At 47.2% G+C, this 21,918-nt stretch overlaps 1 protein-coding gene across 2 annotated transcripts; it reads left to right on the top strand.

Moving 5' to 3' along the window:
• Positions 1–8,680: 8,680 nt before the first annotated feature.
• On the top strand, positions 8,681–21,608 carry LOC143480156 (ADP-ribosylation factor-like protein 13B). 2 transcript variants are annotated; one of them, XM_076977653.1, is made up of 13 exons: positions 8,681–9,049; positions 10,912–10,982; positions 11,351–11,600; positions 12,233–12,338; positions 12,544–12,746; positions 12,831–12,951; positions 13,055–13,160; positions 13,801–13,920; positions 14,349–14,461; positions 14,567–14,715; positions 14,883–21,010; positions 21,146–21,241; positions 21,443–21,608. In XM_076977653.1, exons 1-8 carry the CDS (start codon positions 9,003–9,005, stop codon positions 13,893–13,895), a joined length of 999 nt encoding a protein of 332 aa, XP_076833768.1. In that variant the 5' UTR covers positions 8,681–9,002; the 3' UTR covers positions 13,896–13,920; positions 14,349–14,461; positions 14,567–14,715; positions 14,883–21,010; positions 21,146–21,241; positions 21,443–21,608. The 2 variants fall into 2 exon arrangements, with proteins under 2 accessions (XP_076833768.1, XP_076833767.1); XM_076977652.1 differs by having other exon boundaries at positions 8,682–9,049; positions 13,052–13,160.
• Positions 21,609–21,918: the final 310 nt, after the last annotated feature.

Here is a 21,918-nt window from a genome sequence, read left to right as displayed (position 1 = left end):
AAACACCTCATTGGCTGGGAGGGAAACCTGCCTCATGAACAACATTGTTTATTGGCTCAATGGGGCTGGACATGTTGGCACCCTCCTCCTCCTCCTTCTTCTCCTCCACTCGCCTCTCTTCCGGCTCCTTCTCCTCACGCTCTTTCCTGTCCCTACAGGAAGAGTAAACCCTTCAAAATATACATTTCACCAGAACCAAAACAGTACTGTCTCTCTCACACACACGGTTTCCTGACCTCTCCTCCCGTATTTTCCTCACTCGTTCTGCTCGCTCCTTCCTGTCTTGCTCCTCCCAGGCCCGCTGCTTGGCCGTGTCCCTCTGCACACGCTCGGCGATCGCCTCGTAGTCCTCGGCGATGTTGCTCAGGAGCCATTTCAGGCCTCTCCTGATGGACTTGTCCACCGTCCGGCCGTAACACCGCCGAGCACGGCTCCTGGTGAGGTCAGCACAAGTTCAGCCTCGTCTCGTTGGCTTGTTTTCTACAGCTGGATTTCACTCATCAATGGCAACCTTGCTGTTAGCTAGCAGAGTGCTGCCAAAGTCTGCAGTAAGCTAGCAACCCCCCCCCCCCCCCCCCCCCCCCGAATAAATACTCACTGAATAAATACTCACAATCTTATAGAAACACTTATTCTCATTGACCAGCTTCTCCAATGACAGGCTCTCAATGATTTCGGCTTCAAGCAATGCTCCGTCCCGGTCCTGCTTATTGGCCAGTCTAAGGGGAGGGGGAGGGGGGTTAGAGTGAGCTGTATGTGTACGCCACCAAGTGAAAGCTGTCACAAACACATGACTCAAGGTCTGCACTTCAGAGCACTGAAGAGGTGTGTGTTTGTGTGTGTGTGTGTTTGTTTGTGTGTGTGTGTGTGTGTGTGTGTGTGTGTGTGTGTGTGTGTGTGTGTGTGTGTGTGTGTGTTTGTGTGTGTGTGTGTGTGTGTGTGTGTGTGTGTGTGTGTGTGTGTTTGTGTGTGTGTGTGTGTGTGTGTGTGTGTGTGTGTGTGTGTGTGTGTGTGTTTGTGTGTGTGTGTGTGTGTGTGTGTGTGTGTGTGTGTGTGTGTGTGTGTGTGTGCGCATATGTGCCTAACACGGACAAAACACAAACAACACTGGACAACCAATACATTAGACATTGAGGGCCTTTGAGGGGACGGTATGGACGAACACTGGCCAGTGGGCCGGGGCTTTGTCCACGTTGGTCCCAACACCTGTCCCCTCAATTTTAACAGCACCATAGTATTACACACTACCACACATACACATACACCTACACACAACACAGCACTGGGGGTGGAGGGGTGGGAAGGCCTTCCTTCACCCGTTTCCTGCTCCCTGCCGGGGCGGGGGAGGGTCGCAGGCGCGGGGCCAGGCTGGTGGCGTCCTGGAAACTACTACCGATCCTTGCTGGTCCAGCCATTTGCCCCCGCCGCGGAGGGTGTGTTGGTTTGGAGGTATGTGTGTCTTTGTCCTATCTTTTTATACAGGTAGGTGAATGAGTACATGTTGGGGGGAATATATGGGTATGTGTGTATATATTGGGGTGTGGGCACATTTGGGGGTAGGCCCATGTGCGCAAGACTGTATATGGGTGTGGTCGGATGTGTGGAGGAAGTCATGTTGGGATGAATGTGCATGTGCGTGTAGGTGTATGTGTGAGGGTCTACATGTGAAGGTGAGTTTGGGGGCACGTGTGTGTATGTGTATGGGGATGGGTGTGGGTGTGTGCATGGTAGGGGTGTATATAAGGTGTATAGGGGCAAATGCATATATGAGTTGAGTGTATGAGTGAGGACGGCTGGTTCTGGGTCGGGGGCTAGTCGTGCCCGGTCCGGGGGGGGCACCTTGGGGTTCTGGAGCCCGGCCTGGTGCTTTGGCGTGGGGGCGGCTGGTCCGCTCCCGTGGGCGGTTGTGGTCCGGGGCGGCTCGGTGCTCCTCGGCGGGAGGGGGGCCCTGCCGGGTGGTGGGTGGTTTTCCGGGGCGCGGGGTGCTGGGGCTTTGCTACCGGCCCACGTCGGGGGGGGGGTTCCCCTGGACCTGCACTTCTTGGCTGTGGGGGCGCGGTCCAGGGTTCTTACTCTCCCGCCTGTGGGGGCGGGCATGCGAGGGTCACTGGGAAGTGCTGCCCTGGGGCTCCACAGCTCCTGGGGGGGCCGAGGGCGGGTGGGATTCCCGGGTCTTTCTCTGCCTACCTCTGGCCTCTGGGGGAATGTTGTCTCAGCTTTCTATCCTTGCTGGTAAGTACATTCCGTACATTTATCCTATGTTACACAACTAGGTTACACATAAACACACACTCACACATACATCATGTCATTTGTGCTAAATGTCTTTGGTACACTTTCTGCTTTACTTTGCTGTGGTCATTCGAGCTGGTTGGGGTTTTTTATTTATTTATTTATTTATTATTATTATTATTATTCTTTCTATATAATTATTATTTAATTATTTATTTATTTTTATTTTTTTTCCCCTGCCCTTTTGTCTTTTCCCTTTTTAATCTTTCTCTCCCACTCTTTTCTTGGTCCACCTAACCCCAATAATTATCACTTTGCATATTGTTATAATTGTTATAACTGTCATTTGAACTGTACATAAAAACAAAGTTGTCCTCCAAAGATGGGGGGTGGAGGTGGGACATTAATAAAAAAATAAAATAAAATAAAAAACACATATACACACACACAGTGAGAGAAAGAGAGGTGAACAAAATGCTACAGAATGCTGAATGATGATGACCTGCACATTATTATTATATTTTTTCATATACAGCTAGTGGGGTGGAAGGTCAACCATGACAAGTCACATGTTCAGGAAAAAGTGCAGAAACTTCAATTCAGAATGTTAATGATTGGCTCCTGTGTTTTATAAAATGATTTTATTTTTACAATGTTGTTTAATTCATGTTCTTTATTGTCAAATATTTATTTAATGTTTTTACAGTTTTTGGGTGTTTCTGAGCAGAAACGGAGGGCTGCCACTGTTTGTTCCTACCATGAAATGTGGTGCAGTGCAACGTTTCTTCTTCATCTCTCACAGATTCATGGATTTTCTTGAGACAAGCTGTAGGCAGCCAAACCCAAATGAAGTGAAAACTGATAAATAAACTATTACATAAACAGAATCAGGCAAAGTAATATTTACAAAAAGTATAAAAGAGAAAGAGCAAAGGAAAATCTGTAATCTGACAGCAAACTCATAATCTCCATGTGCTCAGAAGAACGGTCCTTCAGTGATATCGCTTTGAGAAGCTCTTAGTGGTCACAGTGAGCAGGGGGCCAGTCAGAGAAACGCAGCTGGCACACACCATGTTTCCCTCAGCATCGAACAGCAGAGACTTCGTGAGTGTTCCTACACACAGTTCCTTATAAAAAGGTGCTAGAGACAGACAGAGCAGTTGGGGAGGGGTGTGTGTGGGTGTGTGTCAGTTCCTCATACTTTCTGAATATCAGTAGTTACTCTGTATTAGTAAAGGAGAAGAACCTCACCCTTCTGTACACCTGTTCTACTCAGCAAACCCAGACACGTTCTTACAAACACACCCCAGGAAAGAACCCCGTTTGAAGACCTTTTCCCATGTACGTATAAACATTAGCATAGTCTATCCAGCAATTTTTTCTGTTATATTATTTTTCCTGTTATATGTTCTCTTGGGACACTTTCATTAGCTCTAGATAAACCATACGCCTCTACGATTTGTAAACCTGTTAAAAGTCATCATAGTCCCAAGAAATGTAATGTGGTTTTCATATAAAAACACAGTAGGGGGCAGGCTGGTCTCGCACGTAACACTTTGCGTGCCCAGCAGATGGTGCTGTGGATTATCTTTTTTTAAATAAATGACAATTTTAAATATATCATCCCCCTCCGGTTTCTTGTGTATTGAAACAAATAAATCCTTGTTAAAATGTAATAAAACAATATTAGATTTGATTTGATTATTAATAATTATTAATTATTGCTAGTAATAAAACGCAATAAAATACAAAATAACATGTCATTATTAATTGACGGTATGTTCATTCACTTTTTCGTTCATTCATGCAGTCAGCCATTCGCTTAATCGTTCATTCCTCCTCATTCAAGACTTCAACGCAGGAGTCTTTACCGACAAAGCGGGACGCAGACTCGGACATGGCGCCAGGCCATCGCAGAACATGCTTTTAATGTGTTAGAAGGAAAGCGTTGAACGTCAGCTCCCTTCTCCTTAATATAAGTCAATGTGTAATGAGTTCTGCCTGCTCCTCTATTATTTAACTGAAGTAAATAATGTATCTTCGTTTGCCCTGTTTGAGTTACACGCCTCCTTTATAAACCACAGTTTGCTGCTCTGATAGTAGTTGATGGGGAGACGCACCCGGCCGCTGTCCTTCGCGCCGCACTTTGCACCGTAGATCTTTGATGCGTCTTTGTGCACGTGTCCTCGTGCACCGCGAGACGTTCACGCGCACGCCGCTCGCGCAGGGACCTACATGTCTGTGTACTGTCCTCGAGTGTACTGGTAAAGATGTGTAGTCTTTTTGTGTTCGTTAAACGTAGGCTGTAATGAACAACAGGTATCGCAGTTTGGCAATGAATGGATAATTTGGTTTTAAAATGAATGAATGAGTAAATTCTTCAAAAGTTGCACTTTTGCTCCAAGTTATGCTCAGAAACACTGTTTAGAGCGCTTACAACGCCTGCAAACGCTGTTTTGAACGCCTTAATGCAAGACTTAGTACTTGTTTGGAAATGCATGTGTAACATTACAAACATGATAAAACAGCTTGTTATCACATCCAACACTGTTTTGAAACAAAATATGAGTTTTCAGTTCATTCTTCAAAAGTTGCACTTTTGCCACAAGTTATGCTCAGAAACACTGTTTAGAACGCTTACAACGCCAGCAAACGCTGTTTTGAACGCCTTAATGCAAGACTTACTACTTGTTTGGAAATGCATGTGTAACATTACAAACATGATAAAACAGCTTGTTATCACATCCAAACACTGTTTTGAAACAAAATATGAGTTTTCAGCGGCCGCTGTCCTTCGCGCCGCACTTTGCACCGTAGATCTTTGATGCGTCTTTGTGCGCGTGTCCTCGTGCACCACGAGACGTTCACACGCACGCCGCTCACGCAGGGACCTACATGTCTGTGTACTGTCCTCGAGTGTCCTGGTAAAGATGTGTAGTCTTTTGTGTTCGTTAAACGTAGGCTGTAATGAACAACAGGTATCGCAGTTTGGCAATGAATGTATAATTTGGTTTTAAAATGAATGAAAACGCCGTTTAGAAGATACTTTTAATGTAGACACTTTTTTTAGAAGGCTCTAGTACAGGGCTATTCAACTATATTTATCTGCGGGCCAGATTTGGCAGAGGGCCAGAACGTAATTTGTTGACGGGGGGGTGGCGAACGTAAAGCCTGGTTATACGCGTCCGCGCGGCGAAAATTACATAATCGCTGTGGCACCGCCCGTGCGCGAGGGCCTCGCGCGCTGTCGATTCGCGAGTTTGTCCTGGATACAATGGATCCCGGCTGCAGAAACATTTCAGCTGAAGACTGCCAGGGGTGAATAAGGCATACCAAGCGTTTCTATCTCAGGTGCATGGCAAGGGCCAACATCTGATGTGATGTGGATGAAAACATGTGGCCAACTGCTGAAGACCACTTACATTACACATAACAAGACTGTTCAGTTTTGTATTCTGTTTTTTCCCCCTTGTGTGCCTTTTTTTTGTATATGTGTATTTTTACACATATGGGACCATGGCTAATTATGTTTACAATTACGGTAATTATTTTTTGGGTTAGGCCACAATTCACAGTAATGTCCCAAATACAGTAAAATATACCCTTTACTGCAAAACTGTTACTGACTCCTTTTTTGTCTAATCTACATTCCATATAGTACAGTACCTAACTGTCACGTTGTGGGGGGGCCCCCTACCGGTCGCCCCCGGTTACAGCGGCAGCGGTCCTGTTTTTGGTCACGTGATGTTCGTCCCCCAGGTGGGCGGGACCCGTGATCCGTCTCACCTGAGGGTCGTTTGTTCGTCTATATATGTCTTGTCTTTGTACCAGTTGACTGCTGGTTATTATTTCCTTCATTTGGAACAATGCACGGGTTTTTGGTTTGCACACTTTCTATTAAACCATCCTCTTTCCCTGAGACTTGGCGTGATCGCTTCCTTTTTGAGTTGCTCACCCTGCCCGTCACACTAACAGTAAATATCACTCATTGTGTAGACAGTATGCTGCCAAAAATGCACACATTTGAAAAAAGTCCAAACAAAGCGGATTACAGTAAAAATAAACTGACTAAGAAAACAGTTCTGTTTTCTTAGTACTGTTTCTGTATTGCCATCAAATGTTAGTTTTTTTACAGTGGTTATGCAGTGATTGATTATGTTCATCTCAAATAGAGAATCTGTGCTAGTGTTTGAAAGAATGATTGGATACTGAACCAGGTTTGCTGTGTTTTAACAAAGTGGTGTATAAAGAGAAAACCTTGCTGTGTTTTAACAAAGTGGTGTATAAAGAGAAAACTTTGTTTGCGTTGTGAAATGCAGAGTTGTTATTTAGTTAAGAAAATGCACTTTTGAACATGATATTAACCATATATACCCATTCATTTCCTGTGACGGTCACATTTGACCGGCAACAACACAGATGTAAAACGTTGGTTTAAAACACTCAAAATTCAATGAAAAAGATGATCATCACTTTTATATGTTCCAGTGCATAGTGTGGAGGATGGCATAAGGCCTTGCAGCAATCAGATGTAAAACACAATATTTATGAGTGGTTTAAGTTGTAAATCGGTCAGATTTGACCCGAACACGTCATTCATCTGGTAAAGAGGGGCTTGCTTTCCTCTCTTGTTACCACTGACTGCTTTTTCTCTGGGTGATGGAAGACATAGTGAGTCTGGTTTGGACCAAGGAGGGCTTCGGGAGCAGTAGCGTGCTTTGACCCGTTTCATCGCTTTGACTTTGATTTCAGGAATAAATGCGGATGTAGTGGCTCTGCAATTCAGCATATTTCTGGCATGTGTGGGGAGAAAACTCAGTTTAATTATTTAGAAACTTGTATTTTAAATCTATGAACACTTTTTTTTTTTTTTTTTTTTTTCATTTTGTCATTAATCTCAAACATAAACATGGAGGTTGTGTGAAATTTTATCTAAAATAAGAACAGCAAGATACTTTTTTTACCTAAATACCCAAATGAATATATGAAGGCATGGATGTGGAACGTGTAAAGAAGGAATAACAAAAGAAGGAATTATAAGAAGGAACGTATTAGCAACCAACAAAGCCAAGCTTAGCACTTCCATCTCAATGACGGGTTCAACTATTAAAGATAAGATAAGATAAGATAAGATAAGATAAGATAAGATAGTCCTTTATTGATCCCGCAGCGGGGAAATTTGCAATATTACAGCAACAGAGAGGAAGAGACAAGGAGAGGGAGTAAAAAGACAATATATAAGGTAGATAATAATAAAAAAAAACAAAAAAATGTATGTATATTGGTTACAGAAATATGTGCTATTAAAAATGTAGTAATCTTATGTAAGGTGTTATTGCACATAGAAGTAGTAGCTATTGCACATTAGCCATATTGAAAGAAGAATTGCACAGTTTGTCCGGCATGTGGTAGCAATGTTAAACATTAACTACAGATTATTGAGTGCAGTGCGTGTTGAACAGTCTGACGGTGTGTGGAAGGAAGGACCTGCGGTATCTCTCCTTCACACACCACGGGTGCAGCAGCCGGGCACTGAAGGAGCTGCTCAGTGTGGTCCGAGAGTGGTGCATGGGGTGGGACAGGTTCTTTAGCATGTGTTTTAGCTTAGACCTCATTCTCCTGTCTCCCACCACCTCCACTGGGTCAAGAGGACACCCGAGGACAGAGCTGGACTTCCTTATGATCCTGTCCAGTCTCTTCCTGTCAGCGGTGGAGATGCTGCTACCCCAGCAGACCACTCCGTAGAATATGGCTGATGCCACCACAGCATCAAAGAAGGACCTCAGGAGTGACCCCTGCACACCAAAGGATCTGAGTCTCCTTAGGAGATACAGTCTGCTCTGACCCTTCCTGTAGAGAGCAGCTGTGTTGTCAGTCCAGTCCAGCTTGTTGTTAAGGTGGACACCAAGGTATTTGTAGGACCAATTGTGAGAGTGTGCTTATGTGTGCGCGCCTGTGTGTGTGTGTGTGTGTGTGTGTCTCAGATACAACTTCCTAAAGCATTGATGTTATGTGTCCTGCCAAAGGACTTCTCTTTAAACAGAATTATGAAGAGAAGAAATATTGTCTCAACATAAACATGTCAGAACTGTTCCAAAGAGCAACAGTGATTTACTTATTTATTATTTTTTTCTATCTTATGTAAATGTTTGAAAAAAATTAAAATGGTATATATAATTGGAATGGGTTCAAGGGTTTATATCAAAATGTTTGTCCTAAAAAAAATTATAAAATGCATATATGAAAGTATAAAATGTTTTTGTTTATTCCAAAATGAATCCCACTGATCATAACTTGTCACTGAAGAGTGTAGGAAGGTTACAAAAACTGAACCTCGACTCCAAGTATGCAATGTAATCGGTTTCTTTTCACAGAATAAAAGTTACTAAACTACTCTTGTATCGCTTAGCGGCTACCGAGACGTGTGAGGTGTTGGGCCTGACATCCTCACACTGTCCACTAGGGGCGCTACTGCCGATATGGACGGTTGTGCCAGCGGGACAGAACGTATGAAATCACATGCAGCCATAGCAGCCAGAGAACGCTGCGTAAACAGCAACCAAAGCGTCTTGTTTGGATTCTAAAGTTAGCTAGCGCTACCTTTAACAATCGTGGATCGACAAAGTTTAATACATACAGCTTTATTTCTTGATTTTATATCTGTGTTTAAATTGTATTTAGTTGGACTGGTTATTAAGACCAGTGTGTGATCGTGTATTGGTGACCATTTAGGCTTTCAGGGTGAACGCTGAATTATAAAGTTCAGTGTGATGGCGAGCTGCTGCAGCTGGTTGAAGAGGTGGCGTAAGCCTGCAAAGTAAGTCAGTGTATTTTGATTATACTGTCCATACATCGCTGATGTCTGAATTGTACTTTAACTTTTAATCCGCACGACCACGTAATTGCCGCGTAGATGAGCTTAAATCTGTTTATCTTAATAGTACTATGTATTTAGACAAAGTATTGTATATACAATGGCATACATGTGTTTGTAAATGTGGTCTGTACATTTCTGTACTGATCTACTATATGAGGTGTGTTGTGGGTTCCACCTCATCAACTACTTCAACTGTTCTTTAAGGTTTATATACGGTTAACCCTCAGTCATTAAGGTGTTTGAGAACAAATTGTGATGTATTGACATTTATTGCAATATCATTTTAAATCTAGATTACCATCACTAAGTTAGACTTGACAGTGTTTTCGAGAGACCATTTTGTTCTGAAGAAAATCTGTCTGATTACTGAGAACTAATACCAAGTTCAGAGAAAATTCTTCTTATGTAGGCGACACTATAGACATGATATGTGGTATAGTGAGTGTGTAGGCTACACTATAGACATGATATGTGGTATAGTGAGTGTGTAGGCTACACTATAGACATGATATGTGGTATAGTGAGTGTGTAGGCTACACTATAGACATGATATGTGGTATAGTGAGTGTGTAGGCTACACTATAGACATGATATGTGGTATAGTGAGTGTGTAGGCTACACTATAGACATGATATGTGGTATAGTGAGTGTGTAGGCTACACTATAGACATGATATGTGGTATAGTGAGTGTGTAGGCTACACTATAGACATGATATGTGGTATAGTGAGTGTGTAGGCTACACTATAGACATGATATTTGGTATAGTGAGTGTGTAGGCTACACTATAGACATGATATGTGGTATAGTGAGTGTGTAGGCTACACTATAGACATGATATGTGGTATAGTGAGTGTGTAGGCTACACTATAGACATGATATGTGGTATAGTGAGTGTGTAGGCTACACTATAGACATGATATGTGGTATAGTGAGTGTGTAGGCTACACTATAGACATGATATGTGGTATAGTGAGTGTGTAGGCTACACTATAGACATGATATGTGGTATAGTGAGTGTGTCTTTGTCTTTCAATGTTGGAAACATGGCCTCCACCTTGGAAGCAGTTTAAGTTGGTTTGTGAACACTAACAGAGCACCTCTGTTCTTCATAACATCTCTCTGCTTCAGCCCTGTTTGTTGGAGAAATGACCAAAAACACAGTGTGCACACATACTAAACACAAAGCTCCCTCTGTTGGGGGTACAGATTATTTCTTACCTTTCACTAGCTGTGCAGTGAACTTGGTGAACTTTCTTGGCATGGAAAACTTTGAATTTCATAGTAAAGATCTTTCCAAAACTGGTGCACTCTCACTATTGGCCAATGTTCTACTGTTTCCTGGTGTAAGGTGTTTTATGGTGAGAGTGAATTGGGTCAAATATTAGTTAATATTAGTTAAATATTAAATATTAGTTAATCCCAGTTGCAGCTATACCCTAAGAGGTGGAAGACCCAGAGTCCTTCCCTTGATTGAGTATACAGCTCAAACCACAACCCCAACGTAAAGAGTACTCCAAAATCAGTGATAAAGCTTGCTGCCTACTGCTCATTTAGTGTCACCGAATGCTAAACACTAACACTGCCCTCCAACAACCTGGCCACTAATCCTTCAGGACTAAAGTGCAAATCCCCAGCTAATCCCAGAATAGTGTGACAGTCCTGGACCAGAACATTTCACGGGGCAGTGCCCACACGCAGCCTGAGTCATTGTCTGTGCGTGCTATCGATGGAAGGAGGTAGGGCACAGGCGGACCACTAGCAAGAGCTCCGTGCTAGCGTTGTGTTTGTGTGTGCTCACAGGAAGGTGACGTTGTTGATGGTGGGCCTGGACAACGCTGGCAAGACTGCAGCCGTGCGGGGCATTCAGGGAGGTGAGGCTACACTTGGTGTGTGTGAGTGTGTGTGTGTGTGTGTGTGTGTGTGTGTGTGTGAGTGTTTGTGTGTGTGTGTGAGTGTGTGTAAGTGTGAGTGTGTGTGGTATGCCATTCATCCATCACCTTAAACTCCTAATGCCAAGGTGCAGATGCCATAGTGTTTTATACCCACCCTTTCATACAGCATATCGTGATTAATATACTGGTTTGTCATTTGTAGCTGCTATTTCTTGCTTTTATTTACTTATTATTCTCTTCTTTTTCAAAGTCTATCTTTTCTTCAAGTTCAGCTCGCTCCAAGGTTAAAGCTACTGCGGGTCGCTAAGCGCACCGTAGTCTCACAGTAACGCATGTCTCTCCCTCAGAGAACCCAGTCAATGTGGCCCCCACGGTGGGCTTCTCCAAGGTGGACCTGAAACGAGGCAAGTTCCAGGTGACCATCTTCGACCTCGGCGGCGGGAAGCGCATCCGCGGCATCTGGGAGAACTACTACTCAGAGTCGCACGGCGTGGTGTTCGTGGTGGACTCCAGCGACATCCAGCGGATCCATGAGACCAGAGCCACCCTGGCCGAGGTCCTCCGACACCCTCGCATCGCCGGCAAGCCCGTGCTAGTGTGAGTGGCACGTCTCTCGTTACGTCTCACACGCGTCTCGCACGCGTCTCACGCACATCTCGTTTCCCGCACCTCCTCGCAGCCTTCAGAGCACCCCTGCACTTCAACACCATAGTTCCTACAACGTCACTGTGAGAAGCACAGACCTTAGATCATCCACATGACATCTCCTGTTATAGATGTTTCTCCAACGTGATATTGTGGTAACAGACATCACGAAACACAACATCGCAGACAGCAGACACCATGAGGATGTATTGGTTGTCCAGTGTTGTTTGTGTTTTGTCCGTGTTAGGCACATACACGCACACACCCCTTTTGAGTCTTGGTTCTCCCGAGGTTTCTTCCTATTCCCCACCATCATAGGGAGTTTTTCCTCGCCACTGTCGCCTTTGGCTTGCTCATTAGGGTTCTGGACCCATAGTATTGTTAACCTTGTAAACCCTGTAAAGCTGCTTTGCGACAACTTGAGTTGTTAAAAGCGCTATACAAATAAACTTTGATTGATTGATTGACACACACACACCTCTTCAGTGCTCTGAAGTGCAGACCTTGAGTCATGTGTTTGTGACAGCTTTCACTTGGTGGCGTACACATACAGCTCACTCTAACCCCCCTCCCCCTCCCCTTAGACTGGCCAATAAGCAGGACCGGGACGGAGCATTGCTTGAAGGCGAAATCATTGAGAGCCTGTCATTGGAGAAGCTGGTCAATGAGCATAAATGTCGCTGTCAGCTTGTGAGTATTTATTCAGTGAGCATCCTCACAGCAGTGAGAAACTTGGCAGCCTACAAGGTTTTCCTGTGGGGTGGGGGGGTTGCTAGCTTACTGCAGACTTTGGCAGCACTCTGCTAGCTAATAGCAAGGTTGCCATTGATGAGTGAAATCCAGCTGTAGAAAACAAGCCAACGAGACGAGGCTGAACTTGTGCTGACCTCACCAGGAGCCGTGCTCGGCGGTGTTGGGCTACGGCCGGACGGTGGACAAGTCCATCAGGAGAGGCCTGAAATGGCTCCTGAGCAACATCGCCGAGGACTACGAGGCGATCGCCGAGCGCGTGCGGAGGGACACGGCCAAGCAGCGGGCCTGGGAGGAGCAAGACAGGAAGGAGCGAGCGGAACGAGTGAGGAAAATACGGGAGGAGAGGTCAGGAAACCGTGTGTGTGAGAGAGACAGTACTGTTTTGGTTCTGGTGAAATATATATTTTGAAGGGTTTACACTTCCTGTAGGGACAGGAAAGAGCGTGAGGAGGCGGAGCAGGAAGAGAGGCGAGTGGAGGAGAAGAAGGAGGTGGAGGAGGGTGCCAACATGCCCAACCCGTTCCAGCCAATTTACAATGTTGTTCATGAGGCAGGTTTCCCTCCCAGCCAATGAGGTGTTTAATGTGCCTCAATGTTCCTCTTAATCAGACCGCTGTTCAAACTTCAGTTAATTTAGTAAATTATTTCAGAAGGACAATAAAGAGGATAAGGAGACGGGAAAGGGAGAGGACGCCCTGCAGGGCGGCGCTCTGGATTGCAGGAGCAAACCGAAGGAGGATGTTGAGAGCACCAAATCAGGTCAGAATGTTTCATATGATCCAAATAAAATGTATTAAGTTGTTTTAAAGTGATTACTCTTTTTGCTGTTGTGGAAGGGTGTCTGTTGGGTGTGGGATTACTTATCTCCACACTCTAGTCCCCTAGGCCCACACTCTAGTCCCCTAGGCCCACACTCTAGTCCCTTAGGCCCACACTCTAGTCCCCTAGGCCCATGCTCTAGTCCCTTAGGCCCACACTCTAGTCCCCTAGGCCCACACTCTAGTCCCTTAGGCCCACACTCTAGTCCCCTAGGCCCACGCTCTAGTCCCCTAGGTCCACGCTCTAGTCTGTTCTGATCTGCAATACATCCCTCAGCATTTTCCCCTCTTAACACACCTGACTCACCTCAGCAAACACTTGATTAGCTGATGAAATTAATCACTAATGTTAAAACATGACACGCACTAAATTATACAGAGCTGCGGGCTTCTACCAGTAGAACTTGATAGCCTTGCTTTAGATAACTAACCTGAATTAACACTTAAAATGATGGATTTAATAAAAACTACAATTGCTATTTAATTAGGGTCAACAAACAGTCAGCAGAACTGAGACACCCTGGGAAACAGATCGTTGGCAACCTAATCTAGGCTGCTAAAAGGTTTTATCTCCTCCTCAGGGCCAGCAGACCAAGCCCAAAAGAAGAGCAGGAAACTGCGTCTGAGGTGGAGAAACAACAGGGTTGAACCTCTGAGGGTTGAGGACTCCACCTAGAGCCCCACTCCACCACCTTCACCAGGTGAGAGTTCTAGCCAAACTTACTTAAGCAGCACTGAAACACGTGACACTCACTGGACTTCACTGTTTTTTTGTTTTACACAATGTATAATTTATTTTTTGTAGCATTTATAATTCCAATTGTGCTTGTAGAAAACAATATGTTACCTTATAACTACGGTGAAACCAACATGGAAGTCTACTCCAAAGAATCCCTAATCTGACCTCAGATTTTCAATAACATGCCTTTTGTGTTTTGGTGGAGTTTTTACAAAAGCGTCATTTTACTTCTGTTTGTAATTGGATGGGCAACTCCCAAAGTTTCTAGACTTCCTAAACTTGAGCCGCTTGGAGATACACGGCACTCTGGCACTCTGGTAACTGTTCAAACCCCCCCCAAAAGCGCGTCCTCCTGCATGAGCCACTAACACCTTTTTTCCCCCCTCCCAGTTTTATGTTGTGACCAGGTCTCCTTGCACTCGCCCCGTCACTAACGACCCCCTCGCCGTCTCTCCCATACGATCAGTGCTGAACCAACAAGCGCACTTACTGTTCTACATCCGGTAAGTTCAACCTAATGTTTAAACCAGCTCCAGATTTTTGAATAGTGGAATATTTAGAAAGGCATTTTATACACTTTTATTCCCCCCCCAATCCATCATTTTTAGGTCAACAGATCTTAAACGGAGACTGTAACTCTGTGACCCGTGGTCCCGGTCATTGCTCCCCTCGCCCGGTCAGCACGGCCAAGGTGAACGGGCCTCAGTACACCTCCAACTCCTTCATCGGTCCACTGCTTCCTCCTCACATGGGGAAGGTATCACCACACCACTGCACCATGCCAGGAAATCTGACTGGGAACTGGTTGTTATTGTTCACTAGTATAATTGAGAGGGCTGTGTTTTGTTTGTTTACACTGTTAAACTCTTACTTTCTGTTCCTGATATTCAGATTTCCCATAACTGACCGCTGTTCACTTTGCAGAATAACTCTCCCGTGAAGGCTCAAAGCCTGGCAGCAGCAACAGCTGCAGCGTCCCGAAGACGGGCCCTGGATCGGGCCGGGGAAAGACAGCGCGGCCGAGCCAGAGCCAGCCCAGCCCCTGCAGTTCTTCGGCAGTTGAAGTGGACATCGGTGGAGAACCCATGCCACGACAGCCTAAGAAGAAAAGGCCAAGACACTAACATCATTATTATTATTATTATATTACACTTACTATAATATTTACTATTACTTCTACATTTCTATAATCATTAACTTCATATTTTACAATTAGATATTCTGTATTTGTCACGGTACGCCGGCCCCCTACCGGTCGCCTCCGTCCACAGTGGCAGTTGTCATTGTTGTTGTGGTGTTTGTCCCTGAGGTGGGCGGAGCCCGCGATCCGTCTCACCTGAGGGTGAGCTAATGTATGTTTTGTGTTCTGTGTTTCAGCTGCTGGACTGCAGGGGGTGTGTCCCTGGCCTTGTCCCTGCCTTCCTGCCCCTTCATGTTTTGTGTGCTGCCGCTGTGTGCCACACACCTAGTGGAGGGGAGTGTGGCTTGGTGGGGGGGGGGGGGTCTGTCACCGTACGGCGGCCCCCTACCGGTCGCATCCGTCCACAGCGGCAGTTGTCGTTGTTGTGGTGTTTGTCCCTCAGGTGGGCGGAGCCCGCGATCCGTCTCACCTGAGGGTCATTTGTTCGTGGTCATGTCTCGTGGTAAGTGTTTCTCTGTGTGATGTTTGTGTGAAGAGTTCCGCCGTGCTTATGTGTTGTGTGTGTGGCACGGCGAGGACCAGGGCTGTCTTCCCTGGGAAAACTCTTCATGTTGTGTGGGTGTTTAAAGTGTGTACGTATGAACGGGACGTGTGGATCAGTGTGCGTGCTCGTTATGTTAAATGTTAAATGTTTTGTGTGTGACGCTGATACCGCTCGTCACTGTTGCCTCGCTCCCTGTGTTGTCTTGTGTTTCATGTGGGGAGCGACTGCGAACATGAGCGGCGCGTCACTATTTTGTATGTACGTAGAGCGTGCATTTGTGGGTCCCGTCTGTTCGTTATTTGTACCGTTTTTTTGTGTCTAGTCTTTGCGTGTGTGTTTTGTCCTAGCGTGTTTGTGATTTGTTATGTTAAATGTAATTCCACGCATGCTCCTCCCCTTAAATGTGTGTTGGGGGGGACCGGCTGTGGTCCCGTGCCACGGAGTGTGGCACGGAGGGTGTAGCTCCCGAGGGAGGCCCTGACCAGGAACGTGGGGGGTTCTCCTGAATTGGAGGAGACCCCTCCCCCATGGTAGGGGGATCAGGGTAAGTGCGCATGTGTGTTTTGTGTTGGTGTGTGTATGGGTGTGTGTGTATGTGTGTGTTTTTTATGTGCAGGTCTTCTCCCTGGCGGCGGATCGTGGTTTTCCTGGACCTTGTTGGGGTTTCTACCTGGCAGGAGCCCCCTTATGTTGTGGGGTGACCGGAGCCTGGTCTTAAAGAGCCCCTCCCTATAGGGCTGGGGCCCCCGGCTGTTTGGTGACCATGGGGCTCTGGTCTGAAGAGCTCCTGCTGAAGATGCAGATCCTCCCTCCTGCCCGGGGTGACCAGGAGGCCCTTGGGGCTGTACCCCAGCCCGCGATGGGGGTGCTTTGGGCCTCGGTCTCTGGCGCTCCATGGTTGGGTGGAGGAGTCCACCTCGTGATGGGAGGCCCCGGCTGGGGCTGACTCCCCAGGAGGCTGGGGTGACCCCTAGCAGAAGGCAGGGGTCAGCTCCGGGAGGAGGTAGGTCCAGGAGGGGACGTAGCCACACCCCAGGGAGGTAACCTGCACATACGTACACCACGGACGAATAAGGAGCCGTAGCTCCTCGTCCTCACACCTGTGGGGCTAAGCGGCCAAATGCCGGTTAGGGCGTGAGGGCCCTGTGACCGACTGGGGCGTGGTTTTGTGTTGTTGACGGCCCAGTCGGTCCAGGGTCCCGCCCAGGTAGGAGAGCAAATGTATGTTTTGTGTTCTGTGTTTCAGCTGCTGGACTGCAGGGGGTGTGTCCCTGCCTTGTCCCTGCCTTCCTGCCCCTTCATGTTTTGTGTGCTGCCGCTGTGTGCCACACACCTAGTGGAGGGGAGTGTGGCTTGGTGGGGGTGGGGGGCCTGTCTCCGTACGGGGGCCCCCTACCGGTCGCATCCGTCCACAGCGGCAGTTGTCGTCGTTGTTGTTGTGGTGTTCGTCCCTCAGGTGGGCGGAGCCCGCGATCCGTCTCACCTGAGGGTCGTTTGTTCGTGGTCATGTCTCGTGGTAAGTGTTTCTGTGTGATGTTTGTGTGAAGAGTTCCGCCGTGCTTATGTGTTGTGTGTGTGGCACGGCGAGGACCAGGGCTGTCTTCCCTGGGAAAACTCTTCATGTTGTGTGGGTGTTTAAAGTGTGTACGTATGAACGGGACGTGTGGATCAGTGTGCGTGCTCGTTATGTTAAATGTTAAATGGTTTGTGTGTGACGCTGATACCGCTCGTCACTGTCGCCTCGCTCCCCGTGTTGTCTTGTGTTTCATGTGGGGAGCGACTGCGAACATGAGCGGCGCGTCACTATTTTGTATGTACGTAAAGCGCGCATTTGTGGGTCCCGTCTGTTCGTTATTTGTACCGTTTTTTTGTGTCTAGTCTTTGCGTGTGTGTTTTGTCCTAGCGTGTTTGTGATTTGTTATGTTAAATGTAATTCCACGCATGCTCCTCCCCTTAAATGTGTGTTGGGGGGGACCGGCTGTGGTCCCGTGCCACGGAGTGTGGCACGGAGGGTGTAGCTCCCGAGGGAGGCCCTGACCAGGAACGTGGGGGGTTCTCCTGAATTGGAGGAGACCCCTCCCCCATGGTAGGGGGATCAGGGTAAGTGCGCATGTGTGTTTTGTGTTGGTGTGTGTATGGGTGTGTGTGTATGTGTGTGTTTTTTATGTGCAGGTCTTCTCCCTGGCGGCGGATCGTGGTTTTCCTGGACCTTGTTGGGGTTTCTACCTGGCAGGAGCCCCCTTATGTTGTGGGGTGACCGGAGCCTGGTCTTAAAGAGCCCCTCCCTATAGGGCTGGGGCCCCCGGCTGTTTGGTGACCATGGGGCTCTGGTCTGAAGAGCTCCTGCTGAAGATGCAGATCCTCCCTCCTGCCCGGGGTGACCAGGAGGCCCTTGGGGCTGTACCCCAGCCCGCGATGGGGGTGCTTTGGGCCTCGGTCTCTGGCGCTCCATGGTTGGGTGGAGGAGTCCACCTCGTGATGGGAGGCCCCGGCTGGGGCTGACTCCCCAGGAGGCTGGGGTGACCCCTAGCAGAAGGCAGGGGTCAGCTCCGGGAGGAGGTAGGTCCAGGAGGGGACGTAGCCACACCCCAGGGAGGTAACCTGCACATACGTACACCACGGACGAATAAGGAGCCGTAGCTCCTCGTCCTCACACCTGTGGGGCTAAGCGGCCAAATGCCGGTTAGGGCGTGAGGGCCCTGTGACCGACTGGGGCGTGGTTTTGTGTTGTTGACGGCCCAGTCGGTCCAGGGTCCCGCCCAGGTAGGAGAGCAAATGTATGTTTTGTGTTCTGTGTTTCAGCTGCTGGACTGCAGGGGGTGTGTCCCTGCCTTGTCCCTGCCTTCCTGCCCCTTCATGTTTTGTGTGCTGCCGCTGTGTGCCACACACCTAGTGGAGGGGAGTGTGGCTTGGTGGGGGTGGGGGGCCTGTCTCCGTACGGGGGCCCCCTACCGGTCGCATCCGTCCACAGCGGCAGTTGTCGTCGTTGTTGTTGTGGTGTTCGTCCCTCAGGTGGGCGGAGCCCGCGATCCGTCTCACCTGAGGGTCGTTTGTTCGTGGTCATGTCTCGTGGTAAGTGTTTCTCTGTGTGATGTTTGTGTGAAGAGTTCCGCCGTGCTTATGTGTTGTGTGTGTGGCACGGCGAGGACCAGGGCTGTCTTCCCTGGGAAAACTCTTCATGTTGTGTGGGTGTTTAAAGTGTGTACGTATGAACGGGACGTGTGGATCAGTGTGCGTGCTCGTTATGTTAAATGTTAAATGGTTTGTGTGTGACGCTGATACCGCTCGTCACTGTCGCCTCGCTCCCCGTGTTGTCTTGTGTTTCATGTGGGGAGCGACTGCGAACATGAGCGGCGCGTCACTATTTTGTATGTACGTAAAGCGCGCATTTGTGGGTCCCATCTGTTCGTTATTTGTATTTGTTCGTTATTTTTTTGTGTCTAGTCTTTCCGTGTGTGTTTTGTCCTAGCGTGTTTGTGATTTGTTATGTTAAATGTAATTTCACGCATGCTCCTCCCCTTAAATGTGTGTTGGGGGGGACCGGCTGTGGTCCATGGCACGGGACCACAGCCTGTCCCCCCCAACACACAGGGCGTAGCTCCCGAGGGAGGCCCTGACCAGGAACGTGGGGGGTTCTCCTGAATTGGAGGAGACCCCTCCCCCATGGTAGGGGGATCAGGGTAAGTGTGCGTGTGTGTTTTGTGTTGGTGTGTGTATGGGTGTGTGTGTGTATGTGTGTGCAGTGGCGGACTTAGCAATTTGGGGGCTCAAGGTGAATTTAGCTAGGGGGCCAATCAACATTAATATGCGAGAAATAAGTTAGCTAGTCAGGGGGGCCCTACAGTGGGCTGCAGTGGGAGGGGCCCAAGGCAATTGCCTACCAATGCCTCTATGCAAAGACCGCCTCTGTGTGTGTGTATGTGTGTGTGTGTGTGCGCGTTTGTGCACAGGGTGTGTGTGAGGCGTCTAGTGCAGTAGTGTAGAAGTTCTTGTAGTTAGTGCATGTCTCTTTCTGCTCGCAACTTTCTCCTTTCAGCTACTGCCGCTGGCTAGCCCCCTCACCGGGGGTAAAACGAGGAGCTGAGTGCGTAAGTCTCCTCTGCCAGTACACAGCCTGTCCACGCCAAGACTCCTGCAGTGCCTCCTCGCGGCCACACACGTAAACTGGGTCCTCGTGGTCCCAGGCTAAACTGCAGGGGATCTCGGAGCAGCAGTGGGCCCCAGAGATGCGGTGTGTAGGCCCACCACAGGGTGGACATGTCCTAGCACCCATCAACCACTGCCCCAACTATGGGCAAATAGCCCCACTGCCTTGTGGGTAGCCTTTTTTCAGGCAAGGGCTAAGGGAGCACACCCTGACAGAAAAGTAAGGCGCTGGTGGCGCGCAATAGGCAGACCTGAACAGAAACAGGATCCGGCAGCCTCCTGCAGATAGCGCACCCCCTACAGCACTTAAAAATCTCCTGGCGCAGGTATCCACCTCTGACCAATGGTGATATTACCGATCCACATCTGGTTGAAGTCTGACAGCGATGGGGTGTCTGGCGACGGGGGCAGGTTTGAATTGGCTGGGAGCTCCTAGTTAGAGCCCTACATGTCAGCGTCATAGGGTATTGGTCGCTCACAGCTGGGGCTGAGTGGCAGCTGTTCTCGCCAGACCCCTGTGTGACTGAGCAGCCCTATTTAGGGACCGCACTGTTCACCTCAGTTTTGAGGAGGGACCTTGAAAATGTGGTCTAAAAAATGCCCATGTAACTTGTACCTGGACAGGCTACCGCACCTGCAGGGTTATTCCATATCTGCGGTCGAAACAGGAAAAATTGATGAAATATTGTAGAAGTGTTTTTCTTTGAATTTCCTCATAGCTACAATTGATAACAAAAATGAGAAAATAAATAAAACAAGGAGAGGGTCAAGGGGGAAAGGTGGAAAGATCAACTACAAGAAGACAGATCCAGTCTGTGAGGAGAATAAAGGTAAGAGTAAAAATGAAATAACTGCTCCAGGGAAAGCACCTGATTGTCTGGACAACAAGGAGGTAAACCTCACACAAAGATAAACATACACATACAAAATTTCTTCACTCTGGTATGTGGATGCTGGCCTCTAACCCAGCAAAAGACATTCATCCCATGTTGATAACACATTTGCTAATTTGCTGTCATCGACCTGTTCAATAGCTATTAATATCAACAACATTCAAACTTACAGTTCAGCTGAAAAACATTCACCTGTTATTACCATGTAATATTTAATTAGAGTTTATTGATAAATTCTTTCTTTTTGCAGAAGCATCTTTGAAGAGTGCTGAGGTTGTGGCCTTTGAGGACATCGAACAGGCCAATATAATCACTATGCAACCACCGAGTGAGTCAAGCACATGTACATCACATCCCATCATACTGGGATGATACTGGTATTATGTTTTACCATAATATTCGCTCCAGGGGGATAAAAGGTCCAGGAGTGTAGAGTCTTTTTCTTCTTTGAATTTCCTCATAGCTACAACTGAGAAAAGAAAAACAAGGAGAGGGTCAAGGGGGAAAGGTCGGAAAATCAACTACAGGAAGAGAGATCCAGCCTGTGAGGAGAATAAAGGTAAGAGTAAGAATGAAATAACTGCTCCAGGATAATCACCTGATTGTCTGGGTGATAGTGAGGCAAACCTCACACAAAGATAAACACATACACACAAAATCTCTGCTGAATGAGTTGAACAGGTGATAAAGAGATTAATTTGAATTTGGTGTGTGTGTATAACTTTGACTCAGTCCCTATCATGACTCCACTCTATGGTAGGTGCAGGACGGCCACTTACCCAACACTAGAGCTCCTCCTCCAGCTCTGCTACTGCTGTGATCTCCTGCACAACTGACACACCGCAGATTCCTGGACAAACTACACACGCACATAAACACAAAAATACACACATGGTGAAAATAAACTACAGCATTATGAAAATGAATTCACTTGTGACAATTCTTCTTAATAACATGAGATTCAGTGTCAGTGACTGTTTGAAGTCCAGTATTCTGCGATATATTGTTAACTAAACACAAAAAATATATTGATTACTTAAATAGCAATATTAAATGAGACCTAACTGTTCACTGTTCACTTTAGGTGATTAAACTATAAACAGGTGTGCTTGACAAGTGGTGATTGTGGTTTTATTCATGAATGAATGAAATGAAAATTTAAATTGGTCCATTCCACAGCTTTTTAAAAAATAATGCCCCGGGTACAGCCGCTAACTCCTCCCTTTGGACGTGTAT

This window comes from Brachyhypopomus gauderio, chromosome 17, assembly GCF_052324685.1.
Source record: "Brachyhypopomus gauderio isolate BG-103 chromosome 17, BGAUD_0.2, whole genome shotgun sequence".
Classification (NCBI taxonomy): Eukaryota; Metazoa; Chordata; class Actinopteri; order Gymnotiformes; family Hypopomidae; genus Brachyhypopomus; species Brachyhypopomus gauderio.
The sequence above is the reverse complement of the archived record's forward strand: the minus strand, read 5'-3'. Positions and strand labels throughout refer to the sequence as shown.